Here is a 25,647-nt window from a genome sequence, read left to right as displayed (position 1 = left end):
TCGTCCTTCAGTGAAATTTCTCTGTTTATATCCATTTATTATTTTGCTTCGTAATCTAGTTTTTATTATTTGTATATTATTCTCTTTTTTCTATCCAAAGGAAGTAAAACTAAGATAGGGACGTTTCTGTAATAAATTAAGGATACAGCATCCTTTTTTATATATAAATAAATACCTAAATTTGTTTAAGAAACGAGGTTTAACCTGTTCTAATTGGCCCTTCTCCTCGCTTTTTGTTTTCTTCTATATTAAAAAGATTTTTAAAAAATAAAAATTAAAAAAGAAGACGGAGGGTCGTTGTCTTTTGCGTTCGGCGCGCCTCTTCGTTTTAATTTCAAGCTTCCAGAACACGCTATGCGAAAATGCCCTTCGGTCTCCGTGAATCTTCAAGACTGCCCTCCAACTGTCAATCGTCGTCTTCGGAGCGTGAACCCGCGAATCATGGCCCGTATCGATCCAATTCTAAGTCGAAAATTTTTACAAACCTTGTGTTATTAACCTAGACTTTAATAATTCTGAATCGGGCGATTCGATTCGAATCGAATCGGATGGATTCATAGGGTGTAAAGTAGAGGTGGGCTCTGTAATGGGCCCAGGCCCGACGGGGCGAAGAATAGGCGACACTGTTCCAACGATTTCCGGCGACTGGTACGGCGGAATCCGGCGCTCATTGGTTCGGACGACATCGCCTGCCTCCCACGATTCCCCTGGAGCAAACCCAAGGCGATTCGAGCAGGAATCGACCACGATCGAAGCGTTTGAAGAAGCTCCTGTTGTCTGAAGAGTGTTTTCCCCAGTGGCCTGTTCTTCGCTCCGACGTCGCCATCTCTGGTGGCCATTTGCCGCTAAAAAACTTAGACGACACCTCCGGTGAGTGGCGATCCTAACGAGCCCAAGTCCATCCCCGGAGGTGCATCCTGCCGGACGGAATCGCGAGATTCCCGGCCGCAGTCTCTTTTTAGCCACAGAGTCCCGGCGCCCCTGTTTATCTGCTCACCGTCGCCGCGCTGGCCTCCGTTGCCTCCCAGACTGCTCAAACAACACCCTCCGCCCAAGCTCGACCGGAATAGACGTATGCGTGACAGGGGCGATGTCGACCTCCACCATAGCTGCTTCTCCGTCCGGCGTTGTCTCCACCGGCAACCAATCGCCACGAAACTTCTCAGGAGGCATCACCGGACGGCTGCGCTTCCAACGGACCGGAGCTCGACTGGTGGGGTGGTCGAAGCCGGCCAGAATCGCAAGATTTCCGGCCGCCTTTGATGCTGCTGCCTGTTTTGGGCGTGAAGGCGAACCACGGAACCAGCGATTTCGGCGTCCACCGGCATCCCACCGGGCCGGGCTGAGCCCGAATTTCCGAGCGTTAAGCATGCCACGTATCGCCTTTTAAATATTTAAGAATTTCTTATTTTTTTGAACTGTTTGCTGAATCGATTCTTACAAGACCACACAGCATGAACAAATTGATTTGATTCAGGGGCTGATAACAATGTCGACAACTGAATTATGGGTGGGTCGGACGCCCGCCCCCGGAGACGGCGATCGATGGCTGTGATCCTCACCGGCATCGGTGCAGATAGAATGTAAATTGACAGGCCACTTGGCTGGAGCACCTTCCATGATTTAGGTGGCCCCCATGCAATCCATGTAAAGCAAACCAAATTACAAAATATATATATATATATATATATATATAGAGAGAGAGAGAGAGAGAGAGAAAAAGAAGGAAGATCCAACCACCCACATGAGACTCTTGTTGGATGCAGATGAGCATCAACTAACGTGTTTTCTTTTGTTTGTCCTTGTTTGACAACATTCAAGATAAAACCCGCTGACAATTTTGTGGAATCAAGCTGCATACAACTCTTGTCTTTACATTAAAACTAAATTTTTAATAGACTTGTGTGTGTGTGTAGAGAGAGAAACAGCCATCTTCAATTTCCTCTAATCATGACCGCTCCATGCAATATATCAAACATTTATTATTAAACACATTGCTTGATGCAGATGGGAAAGTGTACTTTAAAAAGTTGGAGAATTTATTGGTCATATATATATATATATATATATATATATATATATATATATATATATATATATATATATATTAACAGTTGTCAAGTAAAGTGTAAAGAGAACCAAAGTTTCAAAGTAGTCATTGTCATCAAAGTTGTCACGCTACGGTCAAAGCTAAGACCTATGCGTAATTATATGTTGGTTTCTATATGGAATACAACCTCGTTCATGTCTATCATTGTTTCTCTAATTAAAAAAGATAAATATATATTTCATTAGATAGGTCGATACAATGATTGGACTTTATAAATTTTGAAGCTCGAGTTTGTCAATGAGGAATTTATGTGGACTTGTTGACAAATTTTGGTTCAATTTGATTAATAGTTTCCAAGAGTCGGTACAGCTTTTTTTAAATACGAAATAACTATCGATCAGGAGTTTTCGGGGAAAGCCCCTAGACTTTTAAGAAAATCTATTTTCATGCACAAAAACTTTTTTTATAAGATTTTGACAAAAACCCAATGTCATAAGGCGTTGTTGGTTGAACATCGGGAACCGTAAAGGCCGATTGCCCGCATTAATTTTCCTTTTATTTATTTCTTTATTTACGTACGTGAATATCTTTTTCTGCCCAAGGAGGGAATCAGGTGATAAAATGCGTGACGTCCACTCAGACGCCTTTTTTCTTTAAATATATTTCCCATTTGAAAGCGTTGCTCGTGATCATCATGTATTTTCAAAGTATCGTATTAATATAAAAAATAAAGATTTTAGGGTCAGGGTTATGTTTAAATAAATATCTATCGAATTCGAATTCAGATTCAGATTCAAATTTGAATCCAGCTTCAAATAAATAACTCATATCCAGTATTGATAAAGTCGGTTCTTAGCATATTATACTGCAGTTTGTGTATTTTAAAATCGGATTTTGATTCATATGTGAAATCAAAAGCCGGATTCAAGTCATATTCAAACTGTAAATTTAAAAAATCAGATTAAGACACGTTACCGACTTTTCTTCATTTGCACTTGAATTTAAATATATGAACATCAAATATTATTTAATTGTAATTTTACCATACTAAAAACAAAAAAAAGACGACCCATCGTTTATCATTCAACTCGGATATATGGTTTATCATTCAACTCGGTTCTTACTCTCATGAATAGGGCTGCACAGGAGCCGAGTCGAGTCTGATCTTAGTCAACTCAAACTTGATTCGGCTCAAAAAACTTGAGCTCGAGCTCGACTCAACTACACAAAATCGAGCTCGAACTCGACTCCTTTAACCCATTTAGTTCGTTTAGGTGTTAACTCGTCCAGCTCACTTAACTCGTTTAACTAATATAACTTGTGAAACCTGCTTTGGCAATACTCTATGGAGTACCGGTTTTGGAGTCGAGTTCTTGAAACTCGAACTCAATTGGTTTATCATTTCGAGTATCATTGTAAGACCGAACTAGGCTCGTTTATATACCAGTCGAGCACGAACCGAGTTTTTTTGAGCGAGTTCCTGAAACTCGAACTCGATTTGTTTATCGTTTCGAATATCATTGTAAGGTCAAACTCGGCTCATTTATAAACAAGTCGAGCATGAACCGAGTTTTTTTGAGCGAGTTCCTGAAACTCGAACTCGATTCGTTTCGAATATCATTATAAGGTCAAACTTGGCTCGTTTATAAACGAGTCGAGCACGAACCGAGTTTTTTTGAGCAAGTTCTTGAAACTCGAACTCGATTCGTTTATCGTTTCGAATATCATTGTAAGGTCGAACTCGGCTCGTTCATAAACGAGTCAAGCACAAACCAAGTTTTTTTGAGCGAGTTCCTGAAACTCGAACTCGATTCATTTACTGTTTTGAGAATCATTGTAAGGTCAAACTTGGCTCGTTTATTATCCAGTCGAGCACGAACCGAGTTTTTTTGAGCCATTTCGAGTTGAGCTCGAGTACGCAGCCCTACTAATGTAACACGTTAGAGCATGATAACGTGCACATGATTAGAATATCAAATCCTTTGAATGTAAGCCGCCTTGCTGCCCAAGTAAAGTTGATGAAACAATACATGATGATATTAGTGTATGATGTCACGTTACATCTGGTCTGGATCGGACCCACCAAAATAGGCCGTAGACAGGGCAAAGTGAAGAACCCTGTACTAGGCTCGTACCCAGCAAGGCTGGTTTGCCTTATTCGTCCTCGAACGGGACCAACTTTTGTCCTTTCAAAAAGAGATAAGGGGGGTCGGTCGAGCCCAGGTGGGCTCGGGGTCCAGGCCGTAGAGTGGCCTAGGTCCGAGCTCCCGTGCTTTGACGGTTAGGTGGGTTCACCGGTTGGAGCCTCATTAATGTCGCCTCCTATGGGGAGTAAAGTTACCCCGAGAAAAATTGTCCGCGATTGCATCAAACATTATATTGGAACAAATCATGCATTTGAATTTTATGACAGAGCAGTAATTCTGTACCTCTCTATCCCTTTCCTCAAAGAAATTATGCATTTGAATTTACTAATAAATATGAATCATAAAATACCGGTGATCTTGTAAATTTCTCTCTCTTTCTCTCTTTAAAACAAATTAAGTATGCAAATTTATGAAAATAAATGGGAGTTATATGAAGGAATCGAGGCCATCAATTCGTAAGTTTCTTTCTCTCTCTTTCATAAAAGAAATTATGCATTTAAATTTACAAAATTAAATTAACCTATATATATGTACATATATCATAAATTTTGAGAGAAAGATAGTCTATGTTATGTCATAAATGCCAATCATATGTAGGAGGACATAGAACAATGTTGTAAATAATAATATTAGTGTGCATTAAATTTTCCCCCAGTTTTTTATTTTTTGAATTTAAAAGTAATTTAAAACATTTAAAATTGATTTAGAAAAATGAAAAGGCACTTTTACCACACCTGTACCGCATCAGCACTAATCCAGAGAGAGAATTTTATAATCTCTCTCTCTCAAATTAAATAATTTATGCATTGGAATTCACTAAATAAATGTGAATTATAAAAATGCGAAGTTGGAGTCACAAAGTAAATCCCTTTCTGCAGTGATTTGGTAACTCTTTCTTTCTTTCTTTCTCTCTCTACTCTCTTTCTCTCTCCACTGCATGTGCGCAGTGGAAGGTCACGTGAACGAGCAGTTGTGGTTGCCAATCAACGGAGCATGGCGACTGGCAAATACCAACAAAAGGAAAAGGCCCCGCCTCCTCTTCGTCTCTTCGGCGCTGCCACAATGTCCAAAATTTTCCCAAATTTTTAATTTATTTTGGAAATATAATTTTTATTTTGATTTATATTTACTTGTTAAAAGTTTATTGCCAACAAATTCTTCAATTAGATTAAACAAAAGCGAGAAATAAAAGGAAATATTTTTTTAGGATTTTTTTGATAAAAATACCTAAACTTTCGACGACAATCACACTACACCCACGGTTTCATTATTTGACAAACTATTACAAAAAATGCGTATTATTGGCAAAAGATGCATCTAATATGAAAAAACACAGTCAGTATAATACTTGTTTTATTTCTGTCTTTTAAAAAAAACATCAGAAAATAAAAAACACATATAAAATGCATATTATACCTGTTTTTTTGTGTTTTTCATATTTTTTATGATTTTTTATTTTTTTAATAATCTTTAAGATTTATTAAATGTTTTAATTTTTAAAAAAATTTGCCGAAATTTTTTCATTTTATTTCCGAGATATACATCTTTGCGTATTATACCCGTCTTTGTCCTCACCATATAAAAAAATTACACAGTTTAAGATCAGTGCCTCCTTGAGACTTGAGTAAGACATGAAACACCCATCAACTAGAGTGTTGTAATCTTACCATTTAAAGCAAAAAAAAAAAATAGTTAACACGAATCGAATAGGCAAAGAATTAGCTTCTATGTACATGTCTGCTTAGGGTCGAATTCAAAGGGGGCTAGCAGAGGGGCTGTATGTATAAATTTATATATAGTTTAAAAAAGTTACTTATATAAAATTTTTTAAAAATAATATTTTAACTCCTGTCAAAATTTTAAAACTATAATTCCGGCCCCCTCTTCAAACTTTTTTTGGCTCCTCACCTGTGCATGCCCTCTACGGCCCTTAAGACTAACTTTGAAAAGCCTTGTAGTATCTTTTCTTTGTTTTTTTATTCCAAGTAAAATAAGAAGTAAGAAACTAATTATCTCTCTTTCCCTTTACTGACGTACATTTAAATTATTTTGTATATATGTGCTTCATGAACAAAATATTATTTTTTCCCTCACTTAACAAAATGATGGAAGATATGTTTTGAACCTTTTTATAATCAACCATGAAATCTAATCAAACCGCATTATGTTTTCCAAAGCAAGTCTGCAGGGATAGGCCTCCAACCTTTTATTTATAATAGAAAAAAAGATCTATAATGTCATATATACAAATCAAATATGTGCTTTCACTACAAACACACATTTTTTAGAAAAGAAGCAAGGGTTTGATATCGTTTAAAGCGACTACAATGTAGTTCTCGACATTGATGTGACATGAAATATACGCGAAAATCTATAGTTCAACAAACTAATGATCTTGAAGTTGACACAAAATCTACACTTGAGATTTCCACTTTGCTCTTTTGTATTGATAAACTAAGGGGAGTCTCATCTGATCTTATTAAATTCATGCTTCTCATATCTTGAAGATTTTATATTAAATTCAATCAAACAACCCCACAAAGTCTTCCAGTTGAAGGATGTCCAAAGTTTAGTACCTATAAGTGCATCCAAAATCTTGATTCAGAAATTTAGGTTAAAGTGGCACATCCAAGTAAATTTTTAATGGAAAGAGAAACACCAACTTTATATATATATATATATATATATATTTATTTATTTATTGGCAAGTCAAGAGGACCCCATGGGACACCTCGAAGCGTATGCCTCTAACAACACTGCTGACATCTACAGATCTCTTGTTTCCGAATCGACAAGTTGATTGAACAACTCGTATAATAATATAAACTCTGTCTTGTGACTATTTGATCCAATCATGCCACATAATATTTTAAAAGGTGTTCCGAGCGAATTCAAGCCTTCGTGGTGCCTTAGCTACCCAACCTGATAAATTGTTAGGTCAGCCCGACTTGGCTTGATAACTTTTTTTTTAATATTAATTTTTTATTGATATATATATATATATATATTATCATTATATATATTTTATTACCATTAATTACATTTATATATTATTCTATATATACATATTTTAACAGACACAGGCCATAGTGACAGACTATGGTAGAGCCCAACTCATTATCTGGCCGGGTTTAACTAGAAAACCAAGATATAACAACATAAACATGTATCTCATTGATTGGCAAGTCTCAGGGGCTGTTTGGCAAATGAAATATGTTGTGGGTGTGCTATGAATCTATCTCAATCTTTAAGGCAGATTCATAACACATAGTTTTAGTGTTCCATGAACCTACTCTAAATTTTGATATAGATTCATAAAACTGGTAGATAGTGTTTCAACTGCCAAACCATCCTCTTAATCCGTGTACACTATTGGGATTATGGTCATGGCTTCAACTTCTTCTTTTTTTAAAAAAAAAAAAAAAACTTTGAAGGTTTTAAGTTCAATTTTCTTGTTGTTAGGTGCATGAAATTGTTGCTTACAAAAGAGCAAAGTTTATAAATTGTTAATTGCTGAGGGAATTTTAGAGTTCTTGATTCTTGTTGTACTATTGAGTTGAAAAGTTGAGATTGTTGAGGGAATTTTAGAAGGTACATGAAACATTCAATGCTCAAAGGGGATGTTGCAACAACTCTCATTTTTTCATGTACATAAAAAAGGACATTTGTGTCACAACAGTAAAAGTCAATGTAAGAATAAATTGTCAATGAAAAAAAATTACCAACTTAATGAATTTACATTCCAAATGGATTGCAAATTGACCATGGTCGTTAGGTTTGGATTTGATACAATACAAAATGATAGACTCTTCATACCAATCTGACCCGCTGTTTCATGAGGGGATCCATTTCAAAATTTTGACAGGGGTCAAAATATAATTTTTCAAAATTTTTATATAGGTTAAATGATTTTTTTTTAAAAAAAATTTACATGTAAACTTTTTTCGAATCTCATCTCTTTGTTGAAGCGGTTAAACTCGATCCCCACACATTTACTACATGATGCCCTCTTGTAGCTTCTAGGGTCTATTTTTTAATTCCTCTTAATAAAAGAATTAGTAGATCTGTTTCATCGAAAATTGAAATGGTTTGGGTTTATGAACTTATAATCATGGAATTGACTCCATTATCAGATTATAAGTTCATTCCATATCGAAATAGAATTATGTATATTATCATTATGTTATAAAAAAGGGTCATTCAAACGTATGTAAACAGATACAGATACCAATCACTATGTCATTACATTCCATTTAGGATTAGGAAGAAACGTAATCGGACCTGCTTTCAACATATCTATATCTATCGTTCTCTGGGTTCCATATTCACTTCTTTGGGCTTCTACTGCATTGAATTCAGAAATACATAACTTATGCAACTTATATTTCAATTATTCCTTGGATGTTGACCAGAACTGAAATAAAATTTTTTATTTATATAAAATAAATATATATATTTTTAATTTGCATGTATTTTTTTTTAAACCCCTAAGGCCCCTGGTCTCATCTAACTATTTAGAAAGTGGAGATTGCCAAGAATACATTTTGATTAATGCTCATAATTAATGGAGGTTGAAATCGTAAATGATTGGCTGACAATGTTAAGCTCACCAAGTTTTTTTTTTTTGATGCGATAAAATATATGTACATAAGAACTGGTAAACAGCATCTACTTAGGTAATAAACAAAAACTGGACCTATTACAATTAATTATTAAAGTATTTTCTTTTAAAATCTAAACCTTATATATGTCATCTTAACAGTGATTTGATGAGAAGCATTTATTAAGTTTGGCTTTTATGTTTTTTTAAACTTTAGTAAGAACGATTCTTATAACGTCAATATTTTGATAGCAGAAAAAGAACATTTTTTTACAAAAAAAAATAATTTGAATTAAAGCATGATTCACATTAAATTATTGTTTATAAACACATTATGATCTTGACATTTTGTTTAAAGTATTTTTTATCACAAATTTAAAAGGCCAGTCTTCGTCTTTATGGTCTGACATCTATCAATTAACCGCCGGACGACCTGGAATAAAAATTCATGTAATTTTTTTTCTAAATTTTCTTTTCGGGACATGGTTTTTTTTTTTTTAATGAGTTTTGACTTATCTAAAAATGGTACGGACATGTGAACCAACGGTACTCTCATTTTTTATTTTGAAAAATTGCTCCACCAAGGTCACTGTTTGTGAAAAATGACTAAGATATTAAAACGAAGTTGATTGCTCCAGCCATGTGAGAAAGTAAAGAAAACATTAAATATAAAATAAAGATGAGCAAGTGGGCTTCTAATTTAATTGATCCCCAAACACACATTTAAAAATATAAAATTATGCAAAAATTGGGCATTCTCAGGCAGAAAAAATACTGTGGAAGTTGATCTTTTTGTATTTATTGAGGAGTAGGGGCGAAGGGCTAAAAACTTATTTTTAATTTTTATGAGGTATGACAATAAAATTTTCTTGAAATATTAATATGAAAATAAAAATTTTTGTTGTAAGGACTAAGCAGACTCTCCTCTAGGTTATGTGTGACCTTTTTATTCAACTCGTAGAAATCAATAGAAAAGGCAAATCTCTTACTATACACTGAATTAGACTCGATTATTGATAGATTGAATAGATCTACCATTTCTTGAAATCTCTCTTCTGATCCGAAACCGTGGTGCAATGTGTTTCTCCATTTGTTCCGATTATGGAATAGATAGAATAAATTACAAAATGGGTTTTTGTTCTAGAATGAGATCTTATTAGAATTATCGATATCTGTTTATCCTTCGAAACCATATCACGTTCCCGATTTGATAAAATAAGATTAATTGATTTAGTATTTTGTTAATACGTAATTATCTTGAATATATCAATCTAGGCTTATTAGTCAAATGAACTATGTTCTTAAAGATGCTTGACTCGTTAAGCAACATTACATGTTTTTATACTTCTTATTTACTTTCATTAATGAATTCATGCCATGAAAGACTGCTCAAAGATTCAATCGTGTTTATAATAAATAGAAAGATTCATCTGGCAGGTCCAAACAAGTCAAATATAGGAAATGCGTAGCTATCAGGATCTAATGTACCAAAGTTGATGGAAATTATCTATGCCATCGATTCAGGGAAGTCGGATGGTGAAAATTCAGTTGCAAATACAGAAAGCATATTGTTTTTTGCAAGAATCCGAAGTACTTTTCAAAAGATGAAAGAGAAAGAGAAGAGATAAAAGATGCAAATAAATGAGTTTGGTTACATTAAAATTCCTTAATACTTTGGACTTTTGAAAAAATAGTTTGCCTTCTAAATTAAAATTCATGGCATAATATATATATATATATATATATATATATATATATATATATATATATATATATATATATATATATATATATATATATTATGATCATAAGCATTTCAAATTCACAATGCAGGGAGATTTTGAACATTATTAGATCCGACGAGATCAAGAATCATTTGCATCTCCGAGGGCAGATATCATAATTGTATTCACTGTAATTGCCATATTATTTAAAGAAAAAGTATATTGAATTCTTTGAGTCCATTGATTACTTTCTTTTTAAACAACGAACCGTGCGGCCTAGCCTCGAATAAACAAAAACTACCAGTGAGCTTAGGGATTGAGGTGCCCCACTGCCAATAATGTGTATTAAACTGTCAACTGGTTGAAAAAGCCCAGAAAATTCTTCAACTCCTGAGAAGAAAACAAGTTAGAGATCAAGAAAGTTGAAAATATTAGATGCACATCTTAAATCAGAAAAGCAAAAAAAAAAAAAAAAAAAAACTTGAAATGAGAGTATGGTTTGGGTAGTCCTAAGCTCATGTGAAGGTCGTGATAGATCAAAACTCTTGACATCCTTCAACTTGAAATCTTAACTCGGACCTACAACAAGGCTTCAACTCGAAGCTTTTAAGATCCAATCTAAGACCACATGAGGATAAGGGAGGGAGAGAAATCGAGAACTGTTTTCTAAGTTTGCATCTGGCTTTTTAATTTTATATTTTTCTATAGGTAAACTGAGGTCACAACTCACTCTTAAGGGTTTGTTCACCCACAGAAGGTGTTTATATCTACAAATATGAGGCCATAGAAGACTCAGTAGAGTAGCAGAAGACGCCAGTCTTCATATGTTCAATCCATCCTTGGGTGCTTACAAAAATCAAAATATCACCATCTGGGTAGTGCTATTGAAGGATTTTTCTACCATGACCAACTCTAGCAATAGCCAATACTTCGTATCTGCTTTCAAAGTTTCATTAGAAATTATTAAGAAGCCACTCCCGATTACCTTTTTTTAGTTTATTAAAACAAAATACATGTCCAATTAATTGGTACTAGGAGGAAGAGAACGATGTCTAAGAGGGACATACAATACTTGTAGAATCCAAAGAAGAGAAGGACGCATTCTAAAAAGATGCCAATTAACCTATTTTATGTAACCCTTGGATAAATCCAACTTCAAACTAACTTTTCCAGAAGTCCAATTATGAGCTACTTCACACCTACAGGAGCAGTAGTTGGGAATAGCTCATTGAGGAAGACATTAATTTGGGATTGATGACCCTCAATAAAACATGGCAAATATGTGTAGCAAGGTTTCCTGTACTAACAATCTTTTTCAGTGACCAGGAGGGTTATCCTACCGCCTAAATGACAGCCGAACCCCTCTCCTTGCCCTTGCCTCCAAGGTCCAGAGCTACGTCGGTACTGGGCGGTGAGATTTCTGTATGTTTTAACTTGCACATAGAGACCTACCCCAGTTTTTTTGTACAGGAGCATAGAGACACACTGTATAATGCATCCCAGCCCGCCTGTTCGAGCTCGGAGCCAGTACTAATGATTTTGAACAAGAAATTACATCAGCAAATTGGTTTGAAAATTGAAATCTCTTTGAAGTTGACAACCTCTACTTATTTGAAGATGATTAGCCAGTGATCTTATAGGCATTCTTCATTAGCTTGTTCTTCAACCAGAAAAAGAGATATCATGAACAGCAGTTTATACATCTGAGCTTGGCATCTCCTGATAGGTTTCAAAGAACTCAATGGAGGAGCCATCAAGTCCCAACACTCCCCACCCTTCGTGCCAACTCACATTAGTCACACCTAGACTGGACTTGTAAGAATCTAAACAGTCTGTAATAAGAGTCACCATCCTTTAACCATCCTAAAAATATCAAACAAGGAGTTAGTTTTGAAATCAACAAAAGTCACCTTGATCCTATCGCTGTGAACATTGGGGATCTTTAAATTCTGCCCACTTCTTACCTCCTCACAGTTTACATATTGAAAGTCAGATTGAGACTGTTGATACCCAAAAAACTTTTCTTTCATTAAGCATTGCTTCCAAGATTATTGCAGAATTCAAGCATTGGGCAGCTAGAAGAACATGGAGATCTTCCTTGGTTACACTCTGGACAAGATCCTCTATGTTCCGAAAGGTGACTTCCCCCCTAGATCCTCTATGTTCCTGAGATTTTGAGCTCTAGGAGAGGACAGCATAATAGCATCTAGCTCCTTCAGGTCCTGCCTTTTGATCCCACTTTGCAAAAGTAGTTGGAATCTTTATATTTTTCTTTCCTTCTTTACTTGAGTGCAAATTTCCTTCAGCGACGAGTGAGTTTCATCTTCCCTGTCTTTTACTTCGCATAGATTTTCAGGAACGGAGACAGGTTACCTTTAAAAGCTTTCATTTTGTCTTCTCCAAACAAGAATGTTGGGAGGTCTTCCCTCAGACGGGAAGATGTATGTCTTGAACTTGTGTCATAAGATGCTACCAGATTTTCCATTTCCAACATAAAAGTGGGTAACTTCCGTTAAAGATTGATCTACTTAACGGGCCCTACCTCCCATAAAAGAGGACGCCAGCCTACCAAACATGGCCTGAGTGCCTAGACCTGGTGCCTCATCAGCCTGTGTCCTTTCCAATTTGTCTTTGTAGTTCATGGGCTTCCAGTGCCTTCACGGGCGAGTACTACCCACCATAGCTCTGTCTATTTTCCTCTGCCATTCTATTCATTATTGGGTACCTTTGTATATGGGTACAAAGAAGATGTCCCCACATCACAGTTATACTACTTGTCTTATTTGCATACTAATTATTTCATCTAGAACTGCAACCAAGCTTCAAATGCAGCGCCATGCATGAGACTGGAGTAATTTGAGATTCGCAAAATTTTAGGGTTTAAGCAGGCAGACTGGTTATAGCACTTGGAGAACAATGAGATTACATTCACAAATTATAGACTCAACATATCACATTAAATGCACATGCTCAACATATCTTAAAAATTAAGATGTTAGCTAAAAGCAAATTGCCAACATAGTTGTTGGATATGATATGCTATTGTTCAATTTCAAAAGTTTCTATAAAATCATTGACCATTACAGTGTGTTTTATAAGTTGAGTGTGAATGAGATAAATTGAAATCAAAATTTAGTTGTAGTCAACTGTGAAACTTTTTTTTTAAGACAACTGAAGCTTATATTCTTATGAGTTACAGGCGACTATACCCCGAACCTATTCTTTTCTGCAGAAACTTTGAATTATAATTCTTTTTATCTTATAGGATATTGCGAACGACGTCGTTTGCTCTTATGAAAATGTAACTTTTCAGAACGAACTTGATTTTAAGTAAATTAAATTGTGCCATAACCTTCTTGTTAGACACTCATTTTAGAAAAGTAAATCTTTTAAAAATGGATTAAACCTTTCTTCGAAAATTTAGCCTTTTTAGGAAGCCTATGCCTTGGCCTTTCTAAAACAATATGTAGGGTAAGTATTGAAGCAGACAGACGCCTTCTTTGTTCAAACGGAGCCTCTTAATCATGATATACACAATACGTTCGGTAAGCATGATTCACCAGTGCAAATACAAAATCACATCACCATTTCCAGGCAACTAAAACTTCTAGAGTGGCCATAAAACATGATACTATGCTTATCAGTCCTACCTTTTTCAGAGAATGACTCGGTGCTTTCAAAAATATATCTTCCCTAAGGATCATAAAAGATGTAAATTGGAGTCATAATTGATACACCTGGTTTGGCAAAAGAAGAGACATAGGCAACACTCAAAAGGAGCCACACTTGAAGCAAAAATCATTAAAATATAATATAGGAAAATGAACAATGAAAATAAATTTTTATATAACCAATACTTACAGAAAAGACTGAAACATACACATTTTCTCAGATAAATATGTCCAGTGAATGGATGCTTATTGGACATAAGTATGAAGACCTATCAACATGACAAACTTCACATAAAAAACTTGAAGGATTTTGCCACATAGCATCAATTTCCGTTGGCCTTCATAGTACCGTAGATTTTTCTAGTAATGCACATTTTCACAACATTACGAGCTATCCATAGGTGCATCGCTTCCATTTGGAGGGAGGACACCAAGAGGGTCGCTGTCCCTTGCTCCGAAAGTGAATCCAGGGGGCGGAATGCTCAGATTCCCTTTATCAAAAATGGAGCTAGTTGGTGGTTGGTTGAAGAGAGGAGCTGGCAAAGCAGCACCTGTGGCTGGAAACCCGAATTTCAAAGAGGGCAGCTCATCCGCATTTATAAGAGGTGATGGACCATTAGTGCTAGTTCCGAAGAGGCTCTGTTCATACTCCTGCAATTGCTGATAGACAGCTATAAACCGTGAAAATATTAGATATGCAGCTTTAACATGTACCAAACAATCTATGAGGTGGAGGCATACGCGATATGCAGCTTTAACATGTACCAAACAATCTATCGAGGTGGAGGCATATGCCACAAGAACGTTATTCGATTCACATACAGAATCACCGTACATATTATTCAAGGTTAACTACATAAAGCTTTTTACAGAGGGGAATCCTGGAAATGTCACAATTCTTATATAGGCAAACAACCCCGTAGGGCCATTTGATGTAATGAAAACATTAATCTTTACATACCCTATATTGGAATTAGCTGGTGCAAATTAAATGATGTATGATTCAACCAGACTTTCAAATGTGGTCAGACTTCCAATTTAAGGAAAGACCATTACTAACAGATCCCTTTTTTCCGAATTCTACAAATAACAAATTCAATTAAGGTTATCAATATTTACACCTGATGCAGAAAAGTAATGATTGGACAAGAGAGGTTAGACTAAAGAATAATAGATCATTAAATGAGTTTAAGCTTCCTTTCTCTTAAACGTTGATTTTGTTTCCAATTCCTTTTCTTACCATGTAAGACAAAACCATCAATGAATAATCAGCAAGAGTCCAAATTGGAGCTTTTATTTGATTAAAAAGGATGATGCTGTCACTTTAGGAAGGCTAGCCTGAGGAGCCGAAACTCTTCCTTTTTCCCCTTTGATGCTGTTACTTTAAGAAGAATATGAGAAATAAAAAGGCAAAAACTGAAAATACGACAACAAGAATTTACATTTAAGTTACGATAATTCTCAAAATTTTTACACACGTGTTACCTTAAAGATTAAGACACATCGTCCATACTAATATAATCCAATTGAAGGTCTAATCATGGATTAGGATAGCAATTGACAGGGAAAAATGCATGCGATAAACAAGAAGCAAAGGCAAAAGAAATTGAAAAATCAATGCCAGAAATTGCAGATTCATACCCAAACAGACTACCTCCCTTTGGCAGAAAGAAACGAATGTGTACTTGTGTAGAGTTTGTGAAATGAACACAGGCGAATGACTGAATCCACTGTTTGCACGAAGAGAATTCTAAATGCAAGAAACACATGCAAAGTGTTTGAATATCAATTTCTTATTAGAAATTTTCAAAGTTAATCATCGTCTGAAGTAAATGGTTCTGCAGAATCAGATCTGACCAGGTGTCATGATGAAGATCTAGATATGATCGAGACATGAACTCTATCACAAGGGATCCTATTATTTATTTCAACTCAGACCCAAAGGCAGCCAATCACATACCCTCTGAATCCAAACCTTGTTTGGGTAGACTAGCTCACAGGCCATAGAAGACGTTTACAGAGTTATAGAGCACGCATAAAAAAGGAAAAATTCCTGGAGCGGTTAACATGTGACATTCTGTTTCATGGCATATGGAGAGGATACAAATCCAAAAATTTACCACTGTCCATTTATTTTGGTAAATCCAAATTCCTCTTCCTAATGACTTTTTTTTTGAAAGGGGGGGGGGGGGGGTGAAGGGAGAGAGAGAGAGAGAGAAAGTTGTAAATACACCAAGTTGCCACTCCATTTATTTTTGTTGTTCAAAATACCACTTTTCTAAAGAGACCTCCATTTTTATGGGTGTGGAGCACATCCATACTGAGTTCCAGAAAGTAGTTAATTATCGTGAAGAGTTGAGAAAAGAAGTTCTAAATATACCTGCAGACAGTTCCACGGAAGGCCTACGATCTTTCACCCACTGATAACTCTGAGCAAGCCTCCATCCTTTATGCTTCATCAAGTATGCAATCACGATAGCGGGAGATCTGTTGCAAGGTCAAATATAAAATCTTATGACTGCCAGGTGAATATTCTCAAGTACATGCCATCAAACGTTACTTCTTTAGGTAAAAAAGTTACCTGCTTCTTCCAGACATGCAATGCACAAGAACCCGTGCCTTATCCTTTTCACAATGGTCTGCATAACAAAGGATCGTGTCAAGCTTAATGAAATGATGAAAAAAAAACATCATCCAACATGAGTTAATAGACAAGCATAGGTGACTAACGTCTAGAAGGAAAATATCTGGTAGTTTGTGAAACATTAAGGGTTATTTTAGGACTTCTGATCTCAAGTAGCAACACAGATAAGCAACCCCAGCAGATTTTTCACAAGCTGCATCTTGATGCTAACAAAAAAAGGAACAGTTATGACCAACCACTGCAACTAATAAAACACAAATAAAACATCCCTTTATGACCAACAAGTAACAACTATTAGAGGGGCCCCTGCATTGTTATAAAGACAATGTTGAATAAAATCTCTGAAATCCAGAAACGTGGCCAAGAAAAGCAAATCAAACCAACATAAGTTTCTTATCCTGGATATGTCCTGTATATCACATCAAGAGGTCCTTGCATTACGCCATCGAAGTTAAAATAGCTTTTCTGCTAGAAAAGGATAATTCAAATGAAAAATGAGTGGATCCTTTTCAAGGTTGAATCACATGTTGTCTCACTAACTGCAAACTTGCTATGAAAATAAAACTCTTGCATGGAAGGGCTTACATTATCTGGATAAACAAATAAAAGCAAACTATGGAGTCACTCAAGTTTGATCCATTAAACGTAATATTGGGACTAACTGGAGTGACTGAGAAGTGAAAACTAATAAATAGTTTTCCAAATCATGCTTGCAAGTACAACCAATGGAACAGTATGTTAGTGCACACTGCAGACAAAGTTCTCATGACAATATCATATATTTGGATTACCAAAGCTTTAAGCACATTTAGGTCCTTTCAACTTTTGGGTTGTCTTATAGAGGTTACACCATTGTTGACAATATCAATATATGACCTGTGATGATTTGCTGACAGATATGGCAAATTGGCCCCATCTGCAGATATTAACTGGGCAAACCTATCCTCTCATTATAGAATCTACATTCCTCAGAAGGTCATGGGCACTATTCTCTCACTTTCAAAATTTGGAAAGGCAAGAGGGATAAAATTTCAGAACACACACCATGAGCACCACACTAGGACAGAATGTAGATTCACCCAGCAAACGCAGCATACATGACACTCCTATTCAGAATTCCAAGAGAATATTTTCACCGTTGTATTTCAGTAGCAACATAACTATGCTTAGGCTCCATAATGTTAACTGCATCTGATTCATAGTTACAGGAATCACTCAGAGCAAGTAGGAATCCCATTTCTGTGTATCAGTGAACAGAATTTGTCAGGAATCTGATTCCCAACTATGGAAATCCTGATTCCCCTGTAATTTTACTTCAAATTTCACCTAAATATCATTTCCTATGATCCTAGGACTGGATGGGCATCTATCCATACTCTTTTATTAATTTCAATATATATGGGGCCCAGATATTACATCCTAGACAGTTGACCACAAGTCAATGTATCATCCTTGTGAGACCCCTTATGAGAAAGTTTAGTCCCATTATCCCATATATAGAAGATTCATAGAAATCTTTTACGGTTTATAAGGAGGTTGGTTAAATGATTAATTGTCTTGATTCCTAGCCTCTTTAGGGCAGAAAACAAAGCTGCTAAGTGACAAGTTGGGATCCACCAAACTATGAAATATGAATCCAATTTCAGTGTGGGAGTAGATCAGGTTATTACAGTTCGTAATAAACATGATAACAAGCATTCAGACCTGGGGTCCAACATGGGCGGACACATGTCTTAGGAGAGGCGGATTGTAAGTTTGTAACCACCGGTTGTAAGAGCTTTCCCATATTGAAAATTCTTATGAAGGATTTATAAGGGGATTGACAAAATGATTAGTTGTCCAGGATCTTACTTGAACGAGTGGGTTGAGACCCACCAATTTAGGAGCCCAACATAGGTGTGGGAATGGGTTAAGTTGTTACATTCCTACTTACTTCCTCAATCATCCAAGGTTTTGATCCTAATACTTGCTTTCATACTGCAATTTGTTTTAATCTTGCATTAGCAACTATGACTTTACCTCCAGAGCCAAACGTCAAAATATAAAGGAATACCTATATGTGATTCTTTTTGGCATAAAGCTTTTTATCTTCAAGCATTTCACCCTCTTGATAGTGGTTTTCAACAACTTCTATGTTTTCTCTGTTCAGTACAGAGATTACTGAAACATGTCTCATTGCCTCAAGGAACATAAACTATTCTGTGCATCATATTAAGTTCCTTTAATAGGCAAGAAAATAAGGGAAACCCAACATTTTCCATTGACCATGATGTTATATGGAGGTGCTACCGCTTCTTTGCTCTAGTTTAGAATCCAAGAAGGAAAAGTAGACACAATATAGCACAACATAGCACTTTTGCTGCTAGCCTTAAATATATATTTTCATTTTAGTCACCTGCCTCAAACACACACAGCACACACACACACACGTGCCTGTGTATCCTTTCTTTCTGACACTCACGTAGTGTGTTTAATACAAATGTGTGAATATCCATGCATCATAGGCCCCTGAAGCACCTAGAGTTGAAATGGTTTTTGTAAGCAGTGGCTTCATCTTTACCCTGCAAAGTACAATGACATTTACATTTTTAAGCAGCTGACTTACTAGTCAACATCCTGGCTAGTAGACCGACTAGTTCAACTAATTGGTTGAGCTGGCTGCCAACCAACATGCATGGTCAAAACAATGACTAGTTGGTCAGAGTTGTTGGAGTAGTCAGTCAGCCTAGTCACTAATCACCTGACTAATCCCTGGCCTCTATAGATATATGTGTCAGTGCATTCTTTGTATAGAAATATATGTTCCGTATCATACGTTTATTTATTTGTTTAATTCTTTATCAGCTTGGACCAACTGGACCCGTCTTAATCTTTTTATAGTCTCGACTAGACCTGCATCCAGCTTCCAATTTTGACAACTTAGGCAGCTAACAATAACTACATTGCCAACCACCATCAAGGGAAAAAGAAAGATATTGCATGTACTTCGTGAGTACATAAAGAGCTCTGAAAAGGCTTCATGAAGTAGACTTGCTTAGTATAATTATAAAAGTAAATTCTTCAGCACGTCCAAATTTATACTTCATATTGATATGTTTATCCATGTTAAGGCTTTTCACCCCCTTCCAGCATTAGCTAAAACTTTAAAGTGTAGTAAAAAGCACAGTATACAGGGCTTATCCGCAAGAATTTTTTAGCTTATTTATAGCAAAGTAGTCCTCCTCAGGATTCCAAAAATTAAAATTATATAAAATAGTACAAAAGTTAAGAAATTAAGAGTTTTCTACTAATTTCCTACAACAAAAAAATGCAAAATAATTTTCCAAATCTTTGAATAATCACAATTCACAAAAATAGAGACACACACTAGAAACATATAGAAAAATTACAAAGGAATTATTTTATTTCAATATTTTGAATATACAGCAAGAATTTCCTGTTAAAATGTTTCAAGTTGTTTGGCAATTAAAAGTAACAACACAGCTTTTTCCAAAATAGCACCAATATTAGCGACTATGATTTAAAGAAAACCAAGCTGATGCCAAAAAAAGGACTCAAGTTTCAGTATATCTAATATGGTACAGGACAAAGAGACATATCTCCATAAGAGACATATCTACATAATAGACCCTTCCCATAGACGTCACGATATGCTTCCAAAAAATTATTTTGAACGGTTGTATACCAAAGTCAGGTCCATGAAAGTCCAAAAAATCAGTAGATATATCATGGATATAATTTATGTGCAGAATACACACCTTTCCCTCCCCTCTGACTCTACCCCTATCCCCTTCTTATTGCAAGTATGTCTATAGCAGCTAGTGAGTAACTCAAAGGACTGCTTAAGCTATTTCTTCTGGACACGCTTCAAGACAAGAATGTATTGATTACCTTGTTGAGAGGTGTAGCTTCTACATTCAATGAATTATTTATTCTTTTTGTGGCATAAGAAGTAACAAATAACAGTCATTTAAAAAGGATTTGAACTCTCGAGTCCCCACAAGCCATCTCCAAGAGACCCCTGGTTTAGTAACTTGCTCACTGAGGGACAGCACTGAATAGATTTCCATGGCCATCATTCTTATTGAAAAAGGAACACATGTACAGCTAGTCTCATGATATCGTCAGCACAAGAAGTAATAAACAAAAGTATCTACAGAACCCCAAAAAAATGCCAAATGAGAATAAATTACTGTTTCTCCAGAACTTTATGCAAACCATGAGGGAGAATTCAAACCATGTGACAGATACATGTATAACATCCAACGAATGGGGCATACCTATGAACTGAATAGCATCACCAAATGGTAGCTTTTCCTCCTCTTTTAGGCAATGGTACGTAAAAGAATTTTTATATAGGTTTTGACAGGCAGGTACAGTCTGCAAAACAGTTTAAATTAGTCAGAGAAAACTTTGTATACCATTTAAGAGTTTCAAAATGTATTTACATTAAAATGACAATAAAAGAACTATAAATAGCCACAATACTGGCCACAAAATGATTTCATGAGTAGTATGACCTAAAAGTCAGCGTTTGTTTGGATGCTATTGAAAGCTTTGCCTTCTAAACTAGTTTCCCTTATTTTCTTGTGTCTACACTATCGGTTCTGGTTTTTTTGACACTTTAGTTTATATTTGATTGCTTTTAAAGTGGTCGAACAGAAAGGGAGAGGGAGAGGCAGAGAGAGAGAGAAGTTTGAACAAAAGGAAAGAATTGTTGCACGTGCTACTAAACCATATTTATACTATCTCCTACTTCTTGAATGGTCATAGGGTGTTAAATGTATGACATACGTTTGGTATGAAATTGTTATTGTCTGGTCTGGTCTGTCAAGTGAAGTAAATCCCAAATTGAAACCAGCGCATCTTTTAGGTAACACCTATTACACCATGTAACTCACCATTCTCAGCATGTAATAACTTCCATATCTTTATGTCCTCTGTCTATTTTAATTTTTAAATCAAATGATCTTAACAGGGGACTGAACAGCATCAAGTTTACATCTAAAACGATCTCCCCATATTCCTTAATAGGCAGCTCCAAACTTAGCCGTAGCAAAGATTCAGGATCTAATACAGAAAGCTTGCTTTTGAAGCAAATCTTTTTGAGAAAAGCTTATTCTCGACATTAAGGCATTATAATATTATATGTATTATGTCCAATAAGGTCACACTTTTGGCATGTCAAGAAAGTACTAGATGTGCTTTTATATGATTAGCAGGGTTGGATTAGCATAGAAAGAAAACTCTTCACCCTGAAACTTGAACTTTTATCAATTGCCATGTGATAGAAGCTGGATCTGCTGGCTGGATTTGTTATATTAGCATAATAGATTATGAGATATGTTGGCAAAAAGGCCAGTCAGATAAAGGCCTCATTGAGATGGCAGCATGAGGTATGTGAAATTTACACAAGTGGACAAGCTGCGGTCTTGATTGGTCATAAGTGTATAGGGCCACACGTGAATTTTAATCTTTAACATACAGAAGTATATCCTGAAACATCCTCTTCAATAAGTGCCAAGTCCCAACAACAAGTTGTTTTGCAAAAAATCTTGGTTTAAATCATGGCAAGTGATGCATAGCCCTTAACAAGTGTTCTTTAATTTTATCGATCTGAATGAGCCATGATTGTGGAGTATAAAGATTGTGAAGTATACACATCCTTTAATGCTTGTCATGTGTGATGTGAAGCGGTAACCAACTAGGGGACCATTTTGACAACCAAAAAAAAAAGATAATGTCACTTCTCCATAAACAAGGACTAGTTTCAGGATACATTTCAAACCCATCAAATTGTCGGGTTCTGAGGAAAAGGATAAATTCAGAACTCCACAGTGGACAATTCTCTAAAAAGCTTCATGAGAATGAAATATTGAGAAGCAGATGGATGAGGAAAAGCAGTTTCACAAGAACCAAACCTGCAACTGTAGCTTTGGTCAAACAACTCTTTTTCTGGTGCTTTACAGTTTACAGAACTTGTACGAAGAAATACTTGAAAGCAAAATCAAGGGGAGAGACAGAGACACAGAGAGAGAGAGAGAGACAGACAGATTTGTTCACTTATATTTTTTTTAGCTCGGGATTGCAAAATGTCATTATGTACACCCAACACTTGGACTTAATTTACGAAAAGTGAAAACTTTCCTAAAATGAGATATTGGATCTAAGACACGACTTTAAACAATTCCAATAACATTGTATAAGTCACACTCAAGTGAACTGACAAGTCCCATTTGATTTGACTTTTGACCTCTTGTTTATGACCTTCAGTAGGATCATTATCATATGAGGATGTAATCTCCAGGTGACAGATTTGTTTTGTTGATATCTAATTTTCGTTAGGATTTTCATGTTTAAGATTATTGATAAGAATATTCCAGCCAGTGACCTTGTCAAAACTATAAGATTGTAACTTGTAAAAACTATAGTCCATTCAGTTCTAAAACATACAACATGTACTCCATCACCACTTTTAAGTTTCATCACGTGTAACAACTAACCATGAGAAATAAGTACTCTGGAAGCTTAATCATATTAATTATTGGTACCAGGTGCAATATACAAGAAAGTCAACCAAATGCTAAGACATACACATGCTCTCCAGAGGAACAAATAGTTCCTATCTGCACACAAAACCAATTCAGGTACAGAAGCTTACTTCGACGAACATAAAAAAAACAAAGAGTAAACGAAGCCACATGAATATCAACAGCTCACGATTCCCAAATGGAAGAACAGAAAAAGCACATAATCCCAGTGACAGTACTCATTTTATGGACAGTCAAACAGATTGAGAATTAAATAGCTGCAAGAACGTGATTAGGATGCATTAAAATACAAATATGAACCATAACAGTTATGAATAAGTCATAATAACAAGATATGTGAAAGAATTTAATGCATTTATGTTGCTGCTCCCGACTTTATCATCCTTTTGTGGAAAAGGTGCTTCACATAAAGATGAACAGGTAGATCTTAACAATAATTATAACATTGCTGCTCTTTAGGTAAGAGGATAAAGGTGAGTAGGGGCTTAGACGCACACTGAAGAATTCATGTACATCAAAAGAGATGAACAACAAATCAGACAGTAGACCACAAATTCATAGATTCAGAACAACCTAGTAAAATCTCCAATCGTCTTGAGCAAAATAGAAAACGCAGGCCTCGAAATCAACAAATCTATTTTTCCACTCATCCACATAAGAATAACATGAAACCCAGAGCAAAAACTCCCACCAATCACAACGATGCGGCATCAAAGCGGCCGAAAGGAAAGCTAGCGGAACTGCGAACTAAATGAAAAACAAACAACATAGCCGAAACCAAAGTTGACGCTTCAAGACGATCAAACGAATCTCAAGGAAACGAAACAAAGGAAGATGAGTGTGACGAAAGCCGAAGCGCAATCGACCAATAAATGAATCAATTAATCTCTCAAAAATTTCAAGACAGGTAGTCAATAAGACACGACGAAGTAAGGAGATTCGGAAGGTCAACATACGTTAAGAACACGGGAGATGCCCTGCGTCTTGAGGAGCTCGGCACGAGAGGCGTTGTCGTAGCTGCCCAGATACAAGAAGTCGGGGATGATCTCGCTCGGGAAGGCGCTGGTCTGCGGAGTGGACCTCTCAGAGTTCGCTGGCATTCGGTGGCCGCAGACGCCGCACACCTCCCCTTCCTCATACTTGTGGTAATGCCCACACACCCCGCAGGGGTTCTCTCTCTCCCTCTTCCTCATTCCCCCACGGACCAAACTTTTCGTCCAATCGATTCAACACGATTGGGGCGATATCACCAACTAAAAATCAAAACCGACGATTGACGCCGGCGAGATGCTGCTACTACTGCGACCACCAAAATCAACGTAAAGAACTGCTTAAGGCAGATCCCTCGATCGAGAAACTTCTAAAATGCGACACCAAGATGAAACGGAGCTGGGATTTGAAGGACTTTCCCAGGACGGCACGGATTCGGGCGAGGAGAGAAGGCTGTCGGATTCACGAATCGATTTCCTTCGCAGTTACGCGATTTTTCTCCTCCCCTCGACCCTTCAACCCACGACCTCCACCGAATCGACCTCTGTTGCTAACAGCCGAGCCGGATTCGGTTGGGATGAAACAGGGTTCCCCAAACTAACCTAATCGATCACAGACTGACCAGTGGCCTCCCATCTTATCCTACTAGGAATATGAACCCATGGATTTTGGGACTGGTAATTTGCTGCGAAAATCGGTTACTGAATCGAAATAACTTCGATTCAAATCGGTCTCTTCTAAGGGATTCAGAAATTTGCAGAATCGAATCGAATCGAATAGGAATTTGTTTTCAAACCGAAAATAGCTGAAAGATCGATTTTCTTCTGAAAACTGCAATAATGATATAAAAGCACGAAGAAAAAGAAGAAAATTGAAGACCAGTTAAAGAGATTACCATAATAAACTACACAAATGATTTATAAGGTTCAAAAAGTGGTGGAGACTGAGAAATAATTGCTTAGGTAACACAAAATTGTTAAACAGTAAAGGAAAATCCTTTTACAACGCTATGTCAATTGATATTCCTGTGAATCATTTTCCATAACGTTGATTCAAAACGTTCGATTCGACCTGCTTTTCTGGTAGAAGCAACTCTCCCTACCAAATTGATGGGACTTGAAAAATTCAAAACCTGTAAAAGCCATCAATTGAGTAAAGATCATTTGTCCTAAGAACTTGTACGCAAGTCATTTATTTTAAAAGCAAAGACAAAACAATGCCTGAAAAGGTGCTCCATGGTAAAGTGGCTTGGGTGTTTGGGCCCTCACAC

At 36.3% G+C, this 25,647-nt stretch overlaps 1 protein-coding gene across 1 annotated transcript; it reads right to left on the bottom strand.

The window, feature by feature from the left end:
• Positions 1–14,335: 14,335 nt before the first annotated feature.
• On the bottom strand, positions 14,336–25,147 carry LOC116257638 (protein-tyrosine-phosphatase IBR5). The gene is made up of 5 exons (XM_031634583.2): positions 24,344–25,147; positions 21,117–21,216; positions 16,774–16,831; positions 16,573–16,679; positions 14,336–14,863 (listed from the first exon to the last, which is right to left on the bottom strand). Exons 1-5 carry the CDS (start codon positions 24,578–24,580, stop codon positions 14,577–14,579), a joined length of 789 nt encoding a protein of 262 aa, XP_031490443.1. The 5' UTR covers positions 24,581–25,147; the 3' UTR covers positions 14,336–14,576.
• Between the last annotated feature and the right edge of the window lie 500 nt (positions 25,148–25,647).

This window comes from Nymphaea colorata, chromosome 7 (assembly GCF_008831285.2).
Source record: "Nymphaea colorata isolate Beijing-Zhang1983 chromosome 7, ASM883128v2, whole genome shotgun sequence".
Classification (NCBI taxonomy): Eukaryota; Viridiplantae; Streptophyta; class Magnoliopsida; order Nymphaeales; family Nymphaeaceae; genus Nymphaea; species Nymphaea colorata.
Note: the sequence above shows the minus strand (reverse complement) of the source record. Positions and strands in the feature narration are given on the sequence as shown.

What these genes read in the sequence shown, in the direction of transcription:
- LOC116257638 (XM_031634583.2), bottom strand. Translation starts at nt 24,580, where the DNA reads ATGAGGAAGAGGGAGAGAGAGAACCCCTGCGGGGTGTGTGGGCATTAC. An exon ending in TGCATGTCTGGAAGAAGCAG is followed by an intron (nt 16,680 to 16,773) that starts GTAACTTTTTTA and finishes ACCTTGCAACAG; the next exon opens with ATCTCCCGCTATCGTGATTG. An exon ending in TTCCGTGGAACTGTCTGCAG is followed by an intron (nt 14,864 to 16,572) that starts GTATATTTAGAA and finishes CACGGTTTATAG; the next exon opens with CTGTCTATCAGCAATTGCAG.